The following is a 22,374-nucleotide window of genomic DNA, read 5'->3' as shown; positions in this document are numbered from 1 at the left end:
TAAAGACCCAAAATTATGTTATACAAACCGTGAGTGCAAATAAAATAAATGAATACTGTGCATAGTTTGCTTATGGTAAAAAAAAAAAACAAAAACAAAAAAAAAAACCACGCAACAGTAATTACCAGGTTTTATGCTGGCTGGCTAGTTCTTATACAATATATAAGCTTTTGCTGTTCTTCAGATTAGTCACAAGCAGTATAATTCATCAAGTTTGTTTATACAAAGTAACATTTTTTTATAAAATGCTTAATGTTTATTGTACACTCCTGCATGAATTAAAAGTTTTTTTTTTTTTTTTTTTACACCACACACACACACACACACACTGCCGAGGCTCTCCTGTTCTGGCACTAGGAGCGGGCGGCCATGTGACTGCCAAGTACCAGATATGGATACTGCCGTTCAGACTTTTGCGAGAAACTTTGAAAAAACCTTCAACAGGCTATAGACTACTTTAAGGCTATTTTTTAATGAAATTGTATTAACTTTTACAAAACATTTTTATGATAGCAATTTTAGACTGCATTCACATGTGATTGGTCCGTGTTGTGTCCAAAAAAAAAAAAACGGACAGCACACCGCTTCACTTATTTAAACACATCAGATTTAAAAACTGATTTGCATGTCCGGTCCGTGAGCCTCCAGTATCTGGATCACACCGTCAGTGTATAGGGATCATATAAAAACACACACTTTGTACATCAGTGTGCCATTTGTTTTTCAATGATCTGTTTTAAAAAGGGGTTTTCCCATGAACAAGGTTAATTTTAATCAACATATTATTCTAAGATCTATTGAATAATAAGTTCCACAATTGGATGTGTTAAAAAAAAAAAAAAATGTTCCTGTGCTGAGATAATCTTATAAATGTGCCCCTGCTGTGTAATGGAAGTGTCTGACCATACAGGGACATCTGATCACACCCGAGTATACAGATAATACAGCACAGGATCACAAATGATTCTTTCATGTAAAAGCATTGCTTAAAAACAAGCCGTGAAAGGTTTTGCCTCACAATAAGAATAACCTGTGATCCCAGGCTGCCCTGTCTGCATACTCTTGCTTCCTCCCCTGCCCAGGAGCTGTGGTATGATCAGACCATGGTTCCTGTACGGTCAGACACAGCCATTACACAGTACACACCAGGGGAACATTTATAAGATTATCTCGGCACAGGAACATTTTTTTTTTTTTTGTATTATTTTAAAACACATCCAAGTGTGGAACTGTTATTATTCAAAAATGTATTCATTAAAATATACTGTGGTCATGGGCAAACCCCTTTAAGAGTCAATTGATAAATTAAAGTTCCGATAATCTACCTCCTCCAGTATTGAAAAAAAAAAAAGTGGATGCAAAACAGATGAAATGGGGGAAAAAAACTATGTTTTACAGAAAAATGTAAGAATGTAGCTTATAAGCCATTTTTTTTTTATTTGATCAAAAATCATTTCAGAGGATTGTGCTCTGCTGGAGACAAGGGCTGGAGGCTGAGCACATGCTGCAATTTGCTATGTATTTTCATACAAACAAGCTACAGAAGGCAAATTCGTTGAACATTTTTAATAAAACTGAATTGCAAAAAACATTTACAAGCAAAGACTGATCCATGTAATAAACAGATTGTCTAGATGGATATAAAACTGCTTTTTAGTTGACACAGATGACAAAGTAATCACTCTGAAATGTCCAAGTGACTGAAGTGACTTTACCTTTCCTCCAGCCTGGCCTCTAACCGCGAAGCAGAACAGCGTTGACTCTTCGGCATTCCCTTCCATTTTAAACTGAGCAAAGCTGGCAGCATGGCCTTCGATGGGCTGCGACACTTTCCTGTCCACAGAGTACAGCTGCATGGCTCCAACTACACGGTTTTGCTGTGTCAAACAATTCAAAATAGGTCAGTCTATTAAACGAAAGCATAAAAATGAGAAACCATCACAAAGCTAAAGAGATTTACAATATTACATTGGTTTGAAAACAATCAAACTAGATTTGATGGCACGAATGGGAACAGCAGATATTTGCTACAAAGCTTCACGGTAAAACTTGACGCTACACTGTGTACACCACCGGGCTGGCTACATCACACAGTAGAAGAAAAAAATGTACAGTAACAGATTCCATAAGGACACTTGCCCATCATCAGTTGAATGGGGATATGTTTGACATGTACAGCCCAAGCTTTCCTTTTGCATCCAGCATGAAGACCCCAAAGCAGCTTTAGCCATGCAGAGGCTTTTCTACATGCCAAGAATAAAATCAGCATTTAATATGGAGTGACTAGCTCTGAGCTGTTGATGTTACTACACCCACAAAGTAACATCAGAGGATGAGTCATCATGCTAATAGCCAGACTTTGGAAAGGGATTGTATTCATGTAATATATCGTGGAGACCTTAAGGCTATGTGCACACGCTGCGGATTCACCTGCGGGTTTTTCCGCGCGGAACCGCAGGTAAAGTGACCTGCGGTTTTACACCTCTACTATATTAAAGGCGTGAAACCGCAGCGGAATCCGCAGAAACAATTGACATGCTGCGGTTTATAAACCGCAGAAAAACTGCGCGGAAAAAACCACAGCGTGAGCACAGCGGTTTTTAAAACCCATAGGGTAACATGGTACTGTACCATGTCTGCGGAACTGCTGCAGATCCGCAGGGCCAAAAACGCTGCGGAACCACAGCAGAATCCGCAGTGTGTGCACATAGCCTAAAACAAGCCTTCAGTGCCGCGGCTTTACAATACAATGCTTTGCATAAAGCAATCTGAAAATCAGGACAACTACTGCCAACATATGACTTAATAAGGATAATGGACAGCATAGAGTAGACTCTGCTGTGGAGGAGTAAGACTATGAGCGGTCATTGCTTTAAGGAGCTTGGGTTATCCATGTATCAAGAAGAAAATAACTTCTTTTCTGCTATAGGGGAAATGAGCATTATGACCAAGGCAAAATTAGCTCTTTAAATGGGGGATCCTGGGACTCACTCAAGATGATTCCTTGCTCTCTATATTGCCATCTCTATGTATAGAAAGATTTAACTGCTGATCACTGTAGTCCCATCTTGAATGGAGCACTAGCGCGCATGACGAGCCTCCACAAAGAATGAAGGACGGGAAGAGCATGCACACCTCTGCTCCAATCAAAATGGGGCTGCAGAGCCCCCATTAATATGAGTTCCAGAGTGGGATTGCTGGGTGTCCTTACAGTCAGACTGAGCAATCAGTTACCCCCTAGTCCTTGGATAGAGGATTATTCCCAAAAAGACAAGTCAACTTCCAATAGAAACTAGAGACGCATAAAATAACCTTTGCTCGTGTTTACCTGGGCAGAGATTCCGGTAAGCAGCAGCCACTTCTGTTTAGCATCTGTTCGGTAGTTAATGATCTGGCATCCCGCCAGGCTGGAGTGTCGATCAAACATCTTTACTGGCTGCGATTCCCCCTCCATGCTCCAATGATATACAGCATTGTCAGTTACTAGCGCTACAGTGTTCAGCGAGATCCACTTCCAGAAGGTGACGTCGTCGGTCATGGTGTGAGCCTTCATCTTACTTTTCATTTCAATGTTAAAGATCTGGAGGGTTTTCCCAGCTGAAAACAGAAACAAGCATATTTTTTTTCCCCCATGAAGCCATTTTCCCCCCAACCCCCTACAACCACGGCAGATGTAATATTTTATGCCAGTTTCTGTCATGCACAAATAACATGGTCGGAGTTCATGATGCATTATGTTTAACAAAAATGCTACAAAAGGATCTAAATGTAACAAGATCACTGGGATAATTGTAAAAGGAAACACCTCTACAGAGAAGGCATTAATACTGTGCATTGGAGAAAACATTTGAAAAATTGGTGTAACAAAGAGTTAACCAATTTGATTAGAAAAAGTATGGAAACACAGCTTTCTCTGCCATGCTGGCAAACTGAGCATGGCTCGCCCCCAGAAGCAGCCCCGAGCACCAACCCAGTGTCTACCAATCATTTACATGGCTTTAATAAGAAGATTTCCAGAAGCTATATACAGCCATCTAAAATCATTTAGAATCTCAACCTTCAGATCGCTTAAAGGGGTTATCCAGTTTTTACTGCAACTAAATATGCTGCTCACACAGCGAGCCAAAAGGGGAAACCCAGGATTATAAAAAGGGAAAAAATAAAAAAAATCTGCTTCTTCCATCAGTTACTTCCCCAGTCTTGTCTACAGGCAGTATTTAGTTTGACGGCAAGGCTCGATTATTTTATATAGGGAAAGAGCTGTCATACACAGACCATAGACAAGAGCGGTGAGGTTTCGGGGATTATTTATTTTTTTTTTTTATAATCCTGGAAACCCCCTTATGACCATGTGCATTAGTGGTCATCTCCCATGTTTTTTGCTTCATATCTGCTTGTTACCATTTAATGGAAATATTCTCATTTGCATCCACAGGCTGGAGACTTGGTGATGGTGCTCCCACAGCTGCGGCAATTGTTAGGCCACGTGCACACTCAGTATTTGGGGAGTTTTTTACCCCAGTATTTGTAAGCCAAAACCAGGAGTGGGTGAAAAAAATGCAGAAGTGGTGACGTGTTTCTATTATGCTTTTCTTCTGAATATTCTACTCCTGGTTTTGGCTTACAAATACAGGTGTAAAAAAACTCAAATACTCAGTGTGTGCACGTGGCCTTCCATTGTATCGGCAGAGCGCATCCTAAAGTCCAGAACAGAAAGTTGTGCTGCTGCATACCGGTCAAGCCTATAGTGAGAAAGCCTGCAGTCCTACTATGGATCAGGCATGCGTATATTTATCTAGTGTGCGGCCCCACAGGCTCAACGGAATATACACTAAATAGTGATGAGGGAACATGTTTGGATAAAGTGTTATCTGAGCATGCTTGTGTGGTAACCCAGTGTCTTCGGCGTGCTCAAAACATATGTTCCAAGACGCCGCACCTGCTGTTCGACAGGCGTTTGTTAGGCAACATGTGTTGCGGCTGTCGAACAGCAATGAGACATGCAGCCGCGGGGTCTCGAACATATTTTTCAAGCACGGGAAAGACGCTCGATTAGCACCTGAGCATACGCAGATAACGCCTTATCCGAGCACGCAACCAATTTTTCAGAAAGACCAATGGTCAGTTTGATCAAAAAACAAATACCTTGCAAGATGCACTGGGCCTGGTTCGCTTTACAGACCAGGCTAATAGCTGGCCAAAGAAAGCAGTTTCTGCACTCGTCTGATATGAGGTCGAGCACACGGAGGCAGTCGCATCTGCAAATCTCACTGGCTTAAAGTGTTAGTATGGTCGTGGACAACAGACACGTTCGTAGGCAAATCACAAATCTCTAATGTTCTGGACTCCAAGCTGAAACACTAAATACAATTAACTCAATTAAGAATATTGTGTGCATCTAAATGTAAACTGTCAATACTTTCAGTCAATGGTAGTAAGCAGAGATCTTGAAGAATTTTTGGGGAAAAAAGTTGCATATCTATCTTGCTCAATGAATAAGCAAAGGCAGGACAAATCCCAGGGTGCTCTAGAAGGCTTCGAAGGCTACAGTAAATTTGTTGGCCCCTGTATAGGGTCATTTACATAACACTTTACAACCCCTTTAATACTGGAATACAAATAATTAGAAAACAGCGAGGTATCCTTTTGCTTTCATTTATATAAAACTATGTTCCCATCACTTTCATTAGGCAAATGTTGACAACAACAAGCAAGGAAATGATTGAAAATGCAAATCATTTAGCTCAAGTGGTAAATACAATGGGATGCTGATATTGAATAGTGGCACATGAAGGTAGCCATGTCCTATTGATTTGGGTGCAACTTTTCATCTAGAGATGGGGGAAGGTGATGTGGACGCTAGAGATTTACTTTTAACCTGCTGTTGACCACACAAAAAAAAAAACTGCGCAATACCATGAAGGGGGGCATACATATCAGTTATTTTAGGAGATAAGAAAATGGGACAATAGCCAGTTGAAATGATCCCCAACGGATGAACAGACATGTGATTTCATTGAAGCATATCCTAGATTCCCTCTGCAGCCTAAACAGCAGATTAGGTCACATCGGCAGTGGTGATCTGTCACATTCACATCAATGGTGCCTCATAGATCAGTCACCACCCTAGGAAAGTAGGCACTTGTAGGACTTTGTGTTTGTCAGCATAGAATTACTGTTCCAACTATAACAGGCGCTCTATGCACCCTTTGCATGGCCAAAAAGGACACCTTCCCAACAGCTTGGTTACCGTCTATCTCCACCTCCCCTCCTATTTGATTGACAGCTCAGATTTCATAGAGCCAGAGCAAGGTAGAGATCGATAGAAAACAAGTAGGTGGGAAGGTGCGGTTAAATGTCTGTTAGCCTCACCAAGAATGCACTGACCGCCTGTACTTTGTTTGAATAGTCATTCTGTGCTTATCTTTAATTTTCTACAGTCGGTTTCATCTTACACATTTGCTGTACTATTTTGCACTGCATCCTACAGACACCAAGGCACCCAAATCAGTCGCTAGTCCGATGTATATGGCACAGGGGGTCTCAACTCAAACCCGACGTCAGGAGAGTAGAAAGATCAAGATATTGGAATTTACACGGCGTATGTTTTTGCTAGCCACCAACCTAGATTGCTAGAGGAAAACTCTGGCAGCGGCTCTTGTAAAAAAAAAAAAAACAATAGTGAGTGGAACAGTGTGTTTGTGGGTATGGGGGGAGTCAGGAGTCATAGTTGTCTAGAGCGGTTTTGGCCGGCTGCCATCTAATATGCGAAGGGGACTTAAGTAGGCACAAATTTCTCTTATTAGCATTTTAAGCCTATGTCCTTGATTTCACGCCAGTCTAGAGGACGGGTGCTGCAGTCAGATGCTCCCAATTCATTGGGGCACACACTTCTAACCAAATCTGTGAAAAGTGGCGTGTGCCTCACCTTGGCAGGGGACTGGATGAAGGGTCCCATCACACACAGCGATCTCGCAACACATCAGCGATCTTGCTGTGTGTGACGGGGATCAGCGGTCGGCCCCCCTGACTTATCGCTGATCGTGCTCGAGCGGCCTGGGCCATTTTTCCATCGCTGGTCTCCCGCTGCCCAGCACTCATCGCTGCGTGTGGCAGCGAAAGACCAGCGATCAGCGACGCTGGTTTCTAATGTAAACAGTGGGTATCCAGGAGTCGCGCGGCTCCTGGATACCCGCTGTTTACATTAGAAACCAGCACCGCTGGTCGTGATCGCTGGGGCTGTCTATGTGACAGCTCACCAGCGATCAGCCTAATGATGTCCCAGCGATCCCATCATGTCGGATCGTTGGTGGGATCGCTGGGACATTGTGTGACGGGGGCTTAAGATTTGTGGTTTAAGAAACTGCACTGCTCATCATAAATTTGAAGAGTGTGGGTTATCTTGACACTATCCAGCCCACTTTGCTGGAACTGAGCGAAAATGGTGCGAGATCTAAATGTAGCAAAATTTAGAGCACACTCGCATGGTGCCAAAATTTACCGACTTCTCCATTTTTTTTTTTATGCAAGAGCTCTGGTGTAAAAGCTTTGATGAATCGGGGCCTTTGTACTCACATTTGGGAGCAACTTTAGCAAAGACTATTATCTGTCACAGCAAAGAGGCGTTAGGTAGGAGTTACAAAGCCCTACTCTTAAGAAATGTACTTAAGCTATGCCTAAATAGAGAGATTCACACATCCATGTCCCAAAACTGGAAAGCAGGAGCCATCTCTCATAGGAGAAATGGAATGCCTATCACACAATAGCTAAGAAAGCAAGGGGAAGTGCTAATAAATGCTGCGCTAATCACTCCGAATCCCTCCCAGCTCCATACCCAAAATAGCACAACTCTAGCCAGATTTCATGGGGATTACTGAGCAAGCATACATTGTTAGTACTGTACATCTAAGGTCTACATGGTGATACTTACACTGTGCTGAGGCATTCTCTGCTGTGCCTGCTTCAAAAAAAAAATTAAAAAGATTGCAATCACTTTAAAGAGAGCTGTCTACACAAGGCTACTTAACTGTACATTCATAATAAGAAATAACCAAGTTTACTGATGGTTTAGAGGTACACTGAATACCTCTGTTTGCTTGAAGTCCGTAGAGATGGTTCATGGCTTAGTCAACTTTACTCAACTGGGCATCTCTTAATGTGCCTCCTTACACAGCTGCCAGCCAAACACTTGATCTCTCAACTTCCCCTCACAATACATTAATGCATTTATAGTTTGGAGAAAAGAAAAATGCACATGCCATATCACCCTGACCGCGGCTTCTATCTTGGGAAGGAAAGTGGTAGGTGAATTTGGTTGACTTTAATGCACTGCGTACGGGGACCCAAAGATGAAACTGAAAAATTAGTAGACAAAACTATATAGACAAGATGTTGGAACTAAATTATTTGCCTACAGAGGTTTCGGAATTGACAACAAGGAAAACGTCCAAACTGGAGGTCAAAGAAAAAGGTGAACTGACATTTGTCACATTCTATCAAAGTGACAGCAACAAAACCCTCCAGGTTCGGATTTACTGAATTATAGCTATTCAACCCTATTATAAAAGCATTCAGCTTTCTTTGTATCGCTATATAGATGGAAATAGTTGTCAGTATGCAGGGAGGGGAAAGTGGACTGGCAATAATGTACTCTTAAAAGGGAATCAGTCAATAACCTCATACAGATATGCAGCTCTTTGAAATATATATTCATCAACCCCTTTATATCGCTTGCTGTTGAATTTCGGAGTAACTAAAATCTAAAGTTTTAATCCATAAGTAAATAAGGAATTAAACAGGTTGGCCAGAAAGATCGTATCGGTGGGGGTGACCCCCGGATGATAAGCTGTCACCGACGTCAGCGGCTGCTGGAAGTTCTCTGATGCTGCTGTCTACTATTGTTTTCATGGAGCTGCTGTGTTCCGGTGACATCAAGAACTTCAAGCAGGGGCCAGTAACAACTGATCAGCGGGTGGATGCTGGGTGTTGCACGCCCATCGAACAGGTATTGATGGTCCAACAAGCATCGGACCAAAAAAAAGAAAAAAAATTAAATTGCTCCGGGTGTGATATAGCACTGAAGGAGCCACTACTTCCCAAGATTGTTCTTCGACCTCCACCAGCCTCTTTAGCTTGACTTATTGTGTGATGTCAGGAGCCAGGCAAGGAAATTATAAAGTGAACAGACAATGTGTTATCCAGCTAGAGGAGATGGTGTTTGACAGGGAAGTAACCCAGGCAGACAGAGGCTCTAAGTCAAGGGTCCTCAAATCACGGCCCACCAAGGACATTTATCCAGCCCGCCAGGTGCTTCTGCCACCGCGGCGTCTTGCTTAGCAGCAGACTTGTGCTTCAGAGTCCTTGGTCTCAAGGGGCTCCCGAGCAGTTGTTCCTCCTACCTCTGCGGCCACCCCTGGGCCGGGCCAACACTGAACTTCACTACAGTTCAATGTCGGTCAGCCCTGTAATCGCGGGTGGAACGACGAGGCAGCAAGGAATGGCTTTGCATGGCACTCCGTATGCAGCACAGACAACGCGATTGTCATCACACCGCTTGTGCCAGAAGACGGAGTCGAGCGAAGGGCTGTGGAGTCGGTAAGCCAAACCTCCGACTCCCTCATACCAGGGCTGTGGAGTCAGTAAGCCAAACCTTTGACTCCTTAATTTCCATGACACAGACTCCGACTCCACAGCCCTGGTTGAGCGGGCGCCTCTTCAGAGCAGCGAAGGACCTATGCTGCCTATTGGGGACCTATGCCAAATGAGAAAACAAATCCAGAAAAATCACCTTTTCTGGATTTGTTTTCTCATTTTCACCCTCATAATTGTGGTCTACCCATGTTGTCAATTACAGGCCTCATCTTTTTACATGGGAGAACTTGCACAATTGGTGGCTGACTAAATACTTTTTTCCCCGCTGTATATTGGTATTTTGTATATTTTAATATTGTATTTGTTCCCGTTTGGTTTTTTTTTCTTCAAAATAAGATATGTGCAATGTCTTCTCCTAAAATTATGGGTATAGAGATAGCAGATCGGGTAGACACCATAGGCCTGTACGCCGACGATTTGATAATATTTATGGATAGAGCGGAGGAGACGTTGACGGGGTGATTGCCACTATAAATGAATTCATGAGATATTCCGGCCTGTATATAAACTGGGAGAAGTCTGCTCTGATGCCGAGACTTGGGACTCTCTCCCCGTTGCCTATTGTATCACATTTTAAATATCTGGGTGTTCATATTTCTCAATCTAGCACACTGGATCTGCAACTTAAGGTATATCCGTTACTAGAGATGGTTAAGGTTAAATTTACGATTTGGAGCAAACTCCCGCTGTCTGTGGCTGGATGCATTAATCTAATTAAAATGATACTACTCCCTAAGATCAGTTATTTTCTCCAACATAGTGGTGTGGTAGTGCCTAAATCTTTTTTCACTAATTTGAACTCCCAGATCTTTCATATGGGGGAAAACCAGGCCAAAACAAGCTATCTGCCCTACAAAGGCCAAAAAAAGGGGGGGGGGGGGGGGGTAGCACTACCGGATTTTTTTCTATGTTATCTGGCAGGACAGGCAAGAGCTATAAATATGTGGATGCCTGGTAATTGTCTTCCTAATTCTGAGAGTCATCTGCTTCATGCCGCACGTGCTGATTGCCCGCTGGGGTTCTTGGAGATGGAAAAAGTTCCACGTCTGCTGCCCATGCTTCGTCTGGCAAGACTAGTGTGGAGACAGATTAAGAGGGTGGTTGGATTTAGTGATATCATAGCTGAAATGCCCTTATGGAATAGGTATTTTCCAACACTGCTTGCCCACCCATCTGCAGAATTCTGGCCTCAGTACAATGTCTCTACAATAGGGGATTTATATGAATGTGGGACACTATTATCTTTTGAACAACTGCAAGTTAAATGCAATGTCCCGAGGTCACAATTCTTACGATATTTGCAATTAAGATCAGCCTTTCAATCGCATATGAGAAATATCGGTATGAATAATGCTATTTCGCCTCTACCCTTGATAGGCATTCTTAAATCACAGGGTCCCCAGGGTCTCGTCTCCTCACTGTACACACACATGCTATCGGCGGGGACGGAATCTGCCATATGCCTGGTTAGGGGGAAATGGGAAAGGCTCATTCCTGATACAAAGGAGAGGAGTGGGAGGAAATTCTGGAGTCACCAACTAAAGTATCTGTCAATTAACAATAGAATGATACAACTTTATATCATAAACCAATCATATTTGACTCGAACTCGACTATTTAAGATGGGCCGTTTCCAATCTTCGGAGTGTCTGAGATGCCATGCATCCGATGCAGATTTTATTCACATGATTTGGCAATGTCCGATTATAGTACACTATTGGAAAGAGGTAACGTCATTATTATCCTCCCTGGCACAGATTCCTGTTCCCCTTGAGCCATTGGTTTGTCTGTTTGGGGTGTGGGATGATGAGACATGGGGACATTATACGGGGATTTTCTTATGGGAGACATTGTTCATGGCACAGAAAGTGTTGGCACTGCGGTGGATGGGGGGGGGTTCGGATCCCTCCCTTAGGACCTGGATAGAATTGGTGAACTCAATTATACCATACGAACGCACGCTCTACCAAAACAGAGGGTGCCCGGGCAAATTTGAGAAGATATGGGAGAGGTGGAACTCCTCTCACCTCCCGTTGTAGGACGGAGATATCGCATAATAAAGAGCTAAACATATAGACATAGGCTGCAAATAGTTGTTTTGTAGTAGTAGTAGTAGTAGTAGTAATGTTTTGGAAGTTGGCAGGCTTTAATATTTGAATAAAAATACATAGACTAATGTAGGCAATTGACAGTATGTTTTATTCTATGCACAGTTGGTATACATATGTTGTTTGACATTGATGCTCTGTGATATGTATGTGTGTTACATGATCTTTTCATTGCTGTCAGTTTGCATATTGCCTTTGGTTCAATAAACGAATTTAAAAAAAAAAATATATATATAATAATAATAATAATAATAATAAATAATATGTATAGGAATTTGTTCATAGGTTGTTTTAATCTATATTCCAGCCCTCCAATGGTCTGAGGGACAGTGAACTGGCCCCCTGTTTAAAAAGTTTGAGAACCCCTGCTCTAAGTGATCAATCACAGACTGATGACTTAATGCCTTATTTGCATATGAATTAACCTGCTAATTATTAAGGAATGCAGCAACAGAGAGAAGAAATAAAGATGCTGATGGATTTAAATTTCATAGAACTGCATGCCCATATGTGTGGTTTTTAAGGGATTGATTTTACGGACAGATTTTTTTTTTTTTTAAAAGCAAAAGGTGAAAACCTTGGGGTACTGGTCAATGTGTAATTTTAGTGAAGACTGTATGCCATGGTACAGACATGCTATGGGATAAGTCATCTATTGACTTGCCAATGTCAACCCGAGTGATAGTGCCCAGAGCTCAAAAATGCTGCAAGAAAACAAAGGCCAGACAGGTCTGCTGTAAAGGAAACATTTAGTCATTTCACATGTTAGTAGTGTATCTGTTTGTGTGATCTGATCATAGAATTGTATAAACAGCTAGCTTTATTTGGTCTGTCCTATACTCTTGTAATCACAGTAGAACATAAGCATTTTTTTTTTCATTTCTAACAATTCATAATGGAAGCATGCTCAGATTTACATAATACATGTGCCTTCTAGTGTTTACACTGGTAATCTACTACAATACAAGACTACAAGAGCACCAACACAGCATTTAAAGAGCTAACTACTGGAAGCCTAAGGAGAAATGCCAGTCTACATTGCCGAAGTCTTATGCCTACACCTAGTCACAGGCTAAATAAGGGAAACCTGTCAACCATGATAGTCTTCAGGGAGAAGTGATCACTGAGAAGTCTTATTATAAGATGTGTAGTAGGAGCACTTCATGAAATCCTAGTTCCCAGACTCACATTTCAGTGACAGCAAATCGAGAGGCTTGTCTCCACTGGCCATCACACAGTAAAGGGCTAGTCACACTAAGAGATATCGCTAGCAATATCGCTATAACTAGTGACGTTATAGCGATATTGCTAGCGATCTCTGTGTCTGATACTTACCTACGACCGGCTCCCCCGCTGATTATCGCTGATCGCGCGAGAACGTTCAGGACTGTTTCTCGTCGTCAGCTTCCTGCGGCGCTTCCTGCTGTGAGGATGAGCGACGCGTGGAGCCGGGCGGGAGGACGCAGGATCGCCTAGTGTGACAGGTAAGTAGCGACCCCCGTCCCCAGCGATGTCGCTGGTGAGATCTGCCTGTGTGGCAGCTCACTAGCGACCACTTAGCGATGTACCAGCGATCCTGACCGCGTCATATCGCTGGTCAGGATCGCTGGTACATCACTAAGTGTGACAGTACCTTAAGTGACAGCATGGGACAAGACAGTCCTCCAGACTAACCAGTCTCAGAATAATTTAAAATCCTGTTCTAGACACCACTTCCTAATAAAACTGCAAAAAAAACAACAATCTTAGCCCTCAGTATGGCAGCTGTACAGGCCTGACAGATCTGTTATAATGGAACCAATTCCTTCTAAAACACTTGGAAAGGTTTTCAGGGAAACAGAAATGTTATTAGAGCATTATGTTACTACTTAATTCCTTACTTCAATTACAGGCTGAACTTTTTTTCTGGACAACACACTGTCAGTATTTATTTTCTGCCACTTTTTACTACTAAAATTAAAATATAATATTAAAATATGGAATCCTGTAAAGAGGGGGGAAGAAAAAAAAAAAATAAAATAAATAAAAATACCGGTTTTCAAGTTTATTTTGTGCACCTCCCCTCCTTAACTGAAAACGTAATAAGAAATTAAAAAATACGCACACAAAATTGGTATACACTCACTGCAAAATAAAACAAGCCATCACTCGGCTTGTTTTATAGATAAAAACTGATCAGCTGATGTACTCCGGTAAACTTTCACGGCGGCTCAGTGATACACTGCGGGAGCGATTACCTCCTGTCAGTGTATCGCAGGAGGCCGGGTGAGATCGCCGTGGGACACTCGGGATTAAATGGACTACAGCGGAAAAGTACATATTGGTTTATTATTTTTGATTGTTTGCAGGAGACAAGGGCATCGGGGATTAAGTGTTCGGTGAGTATATATTTTGTATGTGAATATGTAAATTTTTTTTTTTTTTTTACAATTGAACACAGGTGCTGGATGATGAGACTATTCTCCCAACATCAGTTCATGTCTGTTATATGTGACAGCAGAAATAGCCAGATGGGAATAGTAGTCCCAGAGACGACACCCAAGTACAATCACTATGGACTGTTTGTCACATGGGTACACACCCGCACGCTTTTCCTCCTGACATTTCCTTTGACAATTTGCACCATTTTGGCAGCAAATCTGCAGTAAATACGCAAAGCTTTTAACAACTGCATTTTTGCTGCAGATTTGACTGACTCAATTGAAGTCAGAGTTAAAACGCTGCAGAAACAGAAAAAGAATTGACATGCTGCAGAAAATAAAATGCTGCAAATACGGATGGAAATTTACCGATCACGTGCACAACACTTCATGACAGTCATTGAATTACTTTGCATAAGTATTTCATTGCATTTTTGGACCATTTACGCGCGTAAAAGACCGCGGAAAAAACGCACTGTGTGCACATAGCCTTGCACCGGTTAGTGAGCTCTGGCTCCCTCCATCAAACACTGAAGCAGCCAGCAGGTCACAAACTGCAAGAGACAGAGGGATGGCAAAAATGCCAGAAGGAGAGCATCAGTCAGGGGACTTGGATTTTAAGCAGCACGCAAGCAGTGGGAGAAAAAAAAAAAAAACCAATTAATAAAATGCTTATGCCAGTAGTCCCAAACCTATCTTACCTGTAGAGACTCATTCTGCCCAAACAGGGTCGCAAGCCACATTCATACCTCCCTGGAGTAGTGACATCCAGAGGCCCCATTACCAGTATAATGACAGCCATAACTTTCCCACAGAGATCACACAGGCAACATACCTGCACCCAGGGGTTACACTCATTCCATAATCTCACAAAGCGCTCTCGCCACACTATAGTATCCAGCTTCCAACTCCCCTCTATTTGGAAGTATCATTTTAAATCCAGATTACTATATTTAATTCATCTCTAAACTCCCAAAGCCAGTACATGAGCATCCATATTCGCTCTTCTGTGGGGGAACTAAGGACAATTGTCACCAAACTTACTAGCAAAAGCTAGACCTACTTTGCTGAACCTAGTGCTATTGCCGCAGTCTGGCTGACAACTAAAAACGACACATCCTGAGTCCTTGAGATAAAGATTGGGGACCTCTGGATAACACTATATACTGCAGCATATAGTAGAAATAGCTTCTTATGGAGCTCAGCACTTCATAGGAGGCCAGAGATGAAAGCCATGGGTTGTCATAGCAATCTGTCTCCCGCAATCCCGTGTGTGGGGGCGATGGAACCAGAGCATACAGGCACAAGTTTCATTTAAATGTCCCTGTTAAAGCTGTTGCCTGAACTCTGCTAAAGTTGCAACTGTTAGATGTCGGCTCTGTAAAACAGCCAGTATGTGAGGTATGTGGCGGGACCCCCTTACACACCTGCAGAATCCTTAACAGGACGTTAATTCACATCTTAACGCAGGAAAAGGTTATAGAGGACCAGTCACTTTGTTAAATTAAACCAAGTACCTCCTCCAGTTGCCGTTGTTGCACCGATACTGGAAAAGTTTTACTTTTGAGCCCTCCATCACAAAGTTACGCTCCCCAGTAATATGCAAGTTTTCCCTTCTATGACAATGGCCACACAGTAGCTTCATAGAAGAAAAAGCAAATGCCCACATAGAAATTCTGTGCCAGACATCAAGTTGGTTCAAGGGAAAATTTGCACCTTTTATAACCAGAAGGCTTGACTGATAAGGCCTCTTTCACACTTCCGTTTTTTACAGTCAAAATCCGCCAGGTTTTGAAAAAAACGGATCCGCAATTTTTTTTTTTTTTTGCGGATCCGTTTTTTTCCCCATTGACTTCCATTATCGGCGGATTTTGACGGATTGCCGTCCGTTGCATCCGTTTTTGTGAGGATCCGCCATAATGTTGCTCTCCGTTAACATCTCGAGAGAGATCCGTTTGGAAATCTCTCTCTCCTTCCCGGCCAGTGGTTCCTTTAAATTTTCTCATTTTGCGGATCCGTCAAAAAACGGATCCTGTGACATCCGTTCACATCAGTTAAGAACGGATCCGCTTCTCCACCTTTTTGGCGGATTGTAACTGACACAAAAAACTGAAGTGTGAAAGAGGCCTAAGGGCCATGGAACAGTGGCAACTAAAGGAGGTCTGCCATTTAAAGAGGAAAAAATCCAGTCAAAGGCCCTCAAATAATGGTGATATTCCTGCACATATCTGAAATCAGCATTGTGGGATGAGGGGGCAGTGGTGGGGAGAAAACATGTCAATTGCAACAGATTCTGAAAATAAAGCACATAAGGTAACCACACTTGGATTATCCTCATTTAATAGATCTGTAGCATATCAAAAGGGTCAGTCTTGGATTTTTGCCATGGATTAGTGATTTTTGTTCACATAAATGAAATAATCTGTTGTCTGAACATACCTTTACTCAGTCTCAATTCGATCCCTAGCTTGATATATACACAATTGAAAGAAAGCAGAATGTCTAATAAATATCTGGAGCGGCGGTGACAGCTCAGTACCAGTACTTATGGAAATGTATGCATTCATAGCTTCCAACGTTGGCTTTATGTGCAGGCAATTCATGTAATACAGAGGCCAAATGGTCTGATACCAACATTGATTTCTGCAAAGTTTGCTGCTTTAGGCTATGTGCCCACGTTGCAGAAATGCTGCGGAAGTGTCCACATTTCTGCAACTCTCTACCGTGGGTAATACGTATGCCTTTTCCCTCAAAACACAAGCATTTTGCAAGCGTTTTTAGCTTGCAGAATTGCTTGCGCTTTTCCATTGCTTGGAAAAGTGATTGACAGATTGGTCACACAGTGCTTGACAAGTGTGACCAATTTTTTTTACTATTGATGCTACCTATGCAGCATCAATAGTAAAAAAAAAAAAAAAAAAAAAAAAAAAAAAAAAAAATGGTATTCTCACCTTTCGACGGCCCCCGATGTCCTCAGCGGTGCTCCCGGTACATTCCGTTCCCAGGGATGCTTTGCGCGAAGGACGTTTGTGACGTCACGGTCACGTGACCGCTATGTCATCTCAGGTGATTTGTGCAAGGCATCCCTGGGAAAGGAAGATGGGGCCATCAGAGGGCGAGTATATCACCATTTTGTTATTTTAATTCTATTTTTTTACAGGATTATGGTACTCAGAGCATGGAGGAGAGCCTCCTCTTCTCCAGACTCTGGGTACCATCCACACACGAAGCGCTCACTTTACACATGTGGCTATTCCCACCATGCATAAAGTGAGCGTTTCAACGCAATCCTATGGTGGCGGAATCGCCGCGATTCCGCAGAAATAATGGACATGCTGCGGATTCTACCGCTATGCGATGCCCATAGGATTGCGTTTTTAAAGCGTTTCCGCTACGGCGGAAACGCTGAAAAACGCAATGCGGCAAACAACCTTAGTCTTTCGATCTTTTAGTGAGACGTTTCTATGGTTACAGAAGTATAATTATAAACTTATCAGTTTTTAGGTTATTGACAAATACTTCAAGTTTATGTAAAGACTATCTGCAGTGCTGTCATTTTCCAAGGCTTCTGCAATTCACCCTGGCGTGTTGAATGTCAGCTTCTGGGCTAAATCCGGAGTGATGCCAACCTATTCTTGTCTAATCAGTGCTGGAAGTATATCACAATTTCAGTGTTCTTGTTTGTCCATCGCTTTTTGAAGACTGACCACATGTTCAATATCTGAGAAGTTTCCTTGCCATGGATCCAAAATTTCAATGTTTTGCTCACCAAGATACTTTGCTATCAGGGCTGTGGAGTCGTTAAGCCCAACCTGCCAACTCCTCCGACTCGTCAATTTCCCTTACACCGACTCCAACATATATTGCTTATATTTAAGTGAAAAACTTATTGTAGAACAACGTGAACATCAGACATTTAATCATTTTTATGATACAATAATCAAGATATTTAGATAGAACATAATATTTATTGGAATACAACTTTAGAACACAAAAAACTAATTGTAAATATGTAATACACTATAATATCGATTACATATATTGTATATACAGTATAATATATACACACACACACACACACGGGTTGGACAAAATAATGGAAACATCAATAGTTTAATATGGTGTAGGTCCACCATTTTGCTGCGATTACAGTCTCAATTCTCCGAGGTATGGATTCATACAAGGTGTGAATTGTTTCCAAAGGAGTTGTAGCCCATTCTTTAGTTAAAACACCCTCCAGTTCTTTGAGCGACGATGGCGGAGGAAATCGATGTCTAACTTGAATCTCTAAAATCGACCATAAATGCTCAATAATGTTGAGGTCTGGGTATTGTGGGGGCCAGATGAGATGCTCAACTTCATTACAATGTTCCTCATGCCATGCTTTAACGATTCTAGCTGTATGAATTTTTTGCATCATCATCCTGAAAGATGGCGTTCCCCTCCGGGAACAGTGCTTGAACCATAGGATGCACTTGGTCGCCCAAAATGACTAAATAATCGCGGCTGTAAATTCTTCCATGAAGGGATATCATTGGCCCGGCGGATCTCCACGAAATAGCACCCCAGATCATCACAGAACCTCCACCATGTTTTACGGTTGGGAGAAGACAGTCTGGATGGAATGCTTCTTTCGGCTGTCTCCAAACGTACACTCAGCTGGAGGTCGGAAATAGGGTAAACGATGATTCGTCTGAGAATATCACATGTTTCTACTGCTCGAGGGACCAATTCTGGAGGTTTCTACACCACTCTAAACGCTTGGAAACATTTGTCATTGAGAGCAGCGGTTTTCGAATTGCAGCTCTTCCATGGAATCCAGATTTGTGCAGCTCCTGGCGAACAGTTTTCATGGATACTGGGTTCTGTAGGTGTCCATTGAGCTCAGCAGTGATTTTCGGAGCCGTGGTCTTGTGATCCTCTCTCACAATTCGCTTTAGAGTCCGACGGTCTCTCAGTCAACTTCGACTTTCAGCCGGACCTGTGCTTTGCTGCGGATGTTTTTCCTTCTCTTTCAAACGCAGTAATTACTTTGGAGGCAGAACCTCTTGACACGCCAAGCATTTGGGCACTTTGCTACACTAGCGCCTGCCATACGAGCACCAACAATTTGGCCTCTTTGAAAATCCGAGAGGTCTGCCATTGGTTGATCAGGTTCTTACAATTCTGCAAATCATCAGTTAATTTACATACACATCACATAACACAAATAATCAACTACAAAACATTACCATATGTCACGGTTTGCATGTTTATAATATGTTCGAAGATTATGATGCATTATTTTGTCCAGTGTGTGTGTGTATATATATATATATATATATATATATATATATATATATATATATATATACACACACTCACTGGCCACTTTATTAGGTACACCATGATAGTAAGGGGTTGGACCCCCTTTTGCCTTCAGAACTGCCTCAATTCTTCGTGGCAGAGATTCAACAAGGTGCTGGAAGCATTCCTCAGAGATTTTGGACCATATTGACATGATGGCATCACACAGTTGGCGCAGATTTGTCGGCTGCACATCCCTGATGCGAATCTCCCGTTCCACCACATCCCAAAGATGCTCTATTGGATTGAGATCTGGTGACTGAGGAGGCCATTTGAGTACAGTAAACTCATTGTCATGTTCAAGAAACCAATCTGAGATGATTCGAGCTTTATGACATGGCGCATTATCCTGCTGAAAGTAGCCATCAGATGTTGGGTACATTGTGGTCATAAAGGGATGGACATGGTCAGCAACAATACTCAGGTAGGCTGTGGCGTTGCAACGATGCTCAATTGGTTCCAAGGGGCCCAAAGAGTGCCCAGAAAAAATTCCCCACACCATGACACCACCACCACCAGCCTGAACCGTTGATACAAGGCAGGATGGATCCATGCTTTCATGTTGTTTACGCCAAATTCTGACCCTACCATCCGAATGTCGCAGCAGAAATCGAGACTCATCAGACCAGGCAACGTTTTTCCAATCTTCTACTGTCCAATTTCGATGAGCTTGTGCAAATTGTAGCCTCAGTTTCCTGTTCTTAGCTGAGAGGAGTGGTACCCAGTGTGGTCTTCTGCTGCTGTAGCCCATCTGCCTCAAAGTTCGACGCACTGTGCGTTCAGAGATGCTCTTCTGCCTACCTTGGTTGTAACGGGTGGCAATTTGAGTCACTGTTGCCTTTCTATCAGCTCGAACCAGTCTGCCCATTCTCCTCTGACCTCTGGCATCAACATGGCATTTCCGGCCACAGAACTGCCGCTCACTGGATTTTTTTTCTTTTTCGGACCATTCTCTGTAAACCCTAGAGATGGTTGTGCGTGAAAATCCCAGTAGATCAGCAGTTTCTGAAATTCTCAGACCAGCCCTTCTGGCACCAACAATCATGCCACGTTCAAAGGCACTCAAATCACCTTTCTTCCCCATACTGATGCTCGGTTTGAACTGCAGGAGATTGTCTTGACCATGTCTACATGCCTAAATGCACTGAGTTGCCGCCATGTGATTGGCTGATTAGAAATTAAGTCTTAACACACAGTTGGACAGGTGTACCTAATAAAGTGGCCAGTGAGTGTATATATCTGTCACTATGTAATAAACTATGTAAGTGCCAAAAAACAGTTTTCAACAAAATCATACTAAACTTTTGTGCAGTCAATGAATTTGTTCAAAGAAATAGAATTGCCTCCATCAGATCCTCCTTCATAGATGACCTCAAATCTGACCTAATAATTTTAAGGCTGGAGAACAACCTCTCTACACTAACTTGGGTTGGAGGCAAAGCCGTAACCACATGGGCAACATCTCTAACAATTTCCGGGTATAAAGGAATTGCCTCATGCACAGTTAGTTTTGATGAACGGTTGAATTTTTCTATTTCTTTGAGAGCAAGTGAAACATTTTGCTGAAATATGGTCAATCTGCTTGCTATAGGAGACTGAGTGAAATCTTTTTCCTTGCGGCAACGCTTTGCCTGCTCCATGTCATCCAAATACTTGTCAAAGTCAAACTCCTCATCTGATGAGGATGAAGATATGGCAGCAGTAGCACTGGCAGGACCCAAGTCCTCTTGTGCCTGGCAGTCCTCCTGTAGGCCGCTCATCCTAACTGCTATCTCAGTCAGAGCTTCTTTCCCTTTAGCAAGCTGTTGATCATGAAGCAGTATAGCTTGTAATTTTTTAGTCACGGTAATTGGGTGATTAAGCAAGTCCTTCAATTCAGCCACCTGTGTCCATTGACCTTCAATTAGGGTTCTGACCTGAGGGTGGTGACCTGGGGGTTCGCCATATCTATAAGCAGGGCTGTGGAGTCGGAGTTAGTTTTGGTTGGAGTCGGAGTCGGTAGAAATGTACCGACTCAGACTCCAGCTTTAAAAAAAAAATGTATTATTTCATAATTGAACTTTCATATGAATTTTATAAATGTTACTCAAATATATATGTTCTATCAAACTATAAACAGTGATAAGCAGTTCTGCTGGAGATAGAGACATTTCTTACTTCTTGTGTGTCACTGTTCTCCACTGCCCTTATCTAATCTTATACTTGGTTAACCTCATGCTGCCCCAACCCCCCTACTTACAATGTATGAAACTGAAAGTGAAAATGTGTTGCAAATTCTTAGTAGTAAAGCTCCTCCTCTAGACTAGATCATACTAGGTGTGCATCTTCTAAGCATCTCACAGCTGCCTGCTACTCAGAAGAGGAAGACTGTAAGTAGTATTATCCTTTCAACAAACTTTGCATCAGTTAACTGTGAGTACATGAGGAATAACAGTATTACTGACCACTATATCAGTTGTACGACCTGGCAATAATTTTGTACAATTGTTTTTAGGAAAAACAATTGTCATTTGGATTGTGAATGCAGAATTAAAAACCTGAGAATGTCAAAGAAGCATCACATTAAATCAGCTGTATTTGAACATTTCACCATCACTCAAGATAGAAAACATTATGTCTGTCAGTGTATGACAAATGATCCAGACGAAAACAAATGCTGTGAAGCCAAGATGAGTGCATATTCAGGCAAAGATAAAAATGCTCCTACCAGAGCTTCTAATCTAAAGAGACATTTACAGCGCTTTCATCCAGAAGTACTGAAAGCAGTGGATGAGAAAGACTGCATCCAAACCAATGAACCAGTGCCCAGCTCTTCCAGCCAAACAAAGGAGCAGAGAACTTTGCAGCCA

General features: G+C 42.3%; 1 protein-coding gene across 4 annotated transcripts in view; it reads right to left on the bottom strand.

The window, feature by feature from the left end:
• The window catches only part of CLTC (clathrin heavy chain), a 118,683-nt gene that overhangs the window by 63,570 nt on the left and 32,739 nt on the right, over nucleotides 1-22,374 (bottom strand). For 2 of the 4 annotated variants that reach the window (XM_073572970.1, XM_073572971.1), the window contains exons 3-5: nucleotides 7,931-7,960; nucleotides 3,329-3,597; nucleotides 1,716-1,877 (exon numbers count right to left, since the gene is read on the bottom strand). In XM_073572970.1, the coding sequence (XP_073429071.1) occupies nucleotides 1,716-1,877; nucleotides 3,329-3,597; nucleotides 7,931-7,960 (461 nt within the window). The remainder of the gene's footprint in view (nucleotides 1-1,715; nucleotides 1,878-3,328; nucleotides 3,598-7,930; nucleotides 7,961-22,374) is intronic. The other 2 variants (XM_073572972.1, XM_073572973.1) reach the window with 1 other exon arrangement.

The sequence above is a fragment of the Dendrobates tinctorius genome, unplaced genomic scaffold (genome assembly GCF_039654945.1).
Source record: "Dendrobates tinctorius isolate UK_male_01 unplaced genomic scaffold, ASM3965494v1 ptg000007l, whole genome shotgun sequence".
NCBI classification, from domain to species: domain Eukaryota; kingdom Metazoa; phylum Chordata; class Amphibia; order Anura; family Dendrobatidae; genus Dendrobates; species Dendrobates tinctorius.
This window is presented reverse-complemented; position numbering and strand designations above follow the sequence as displayed.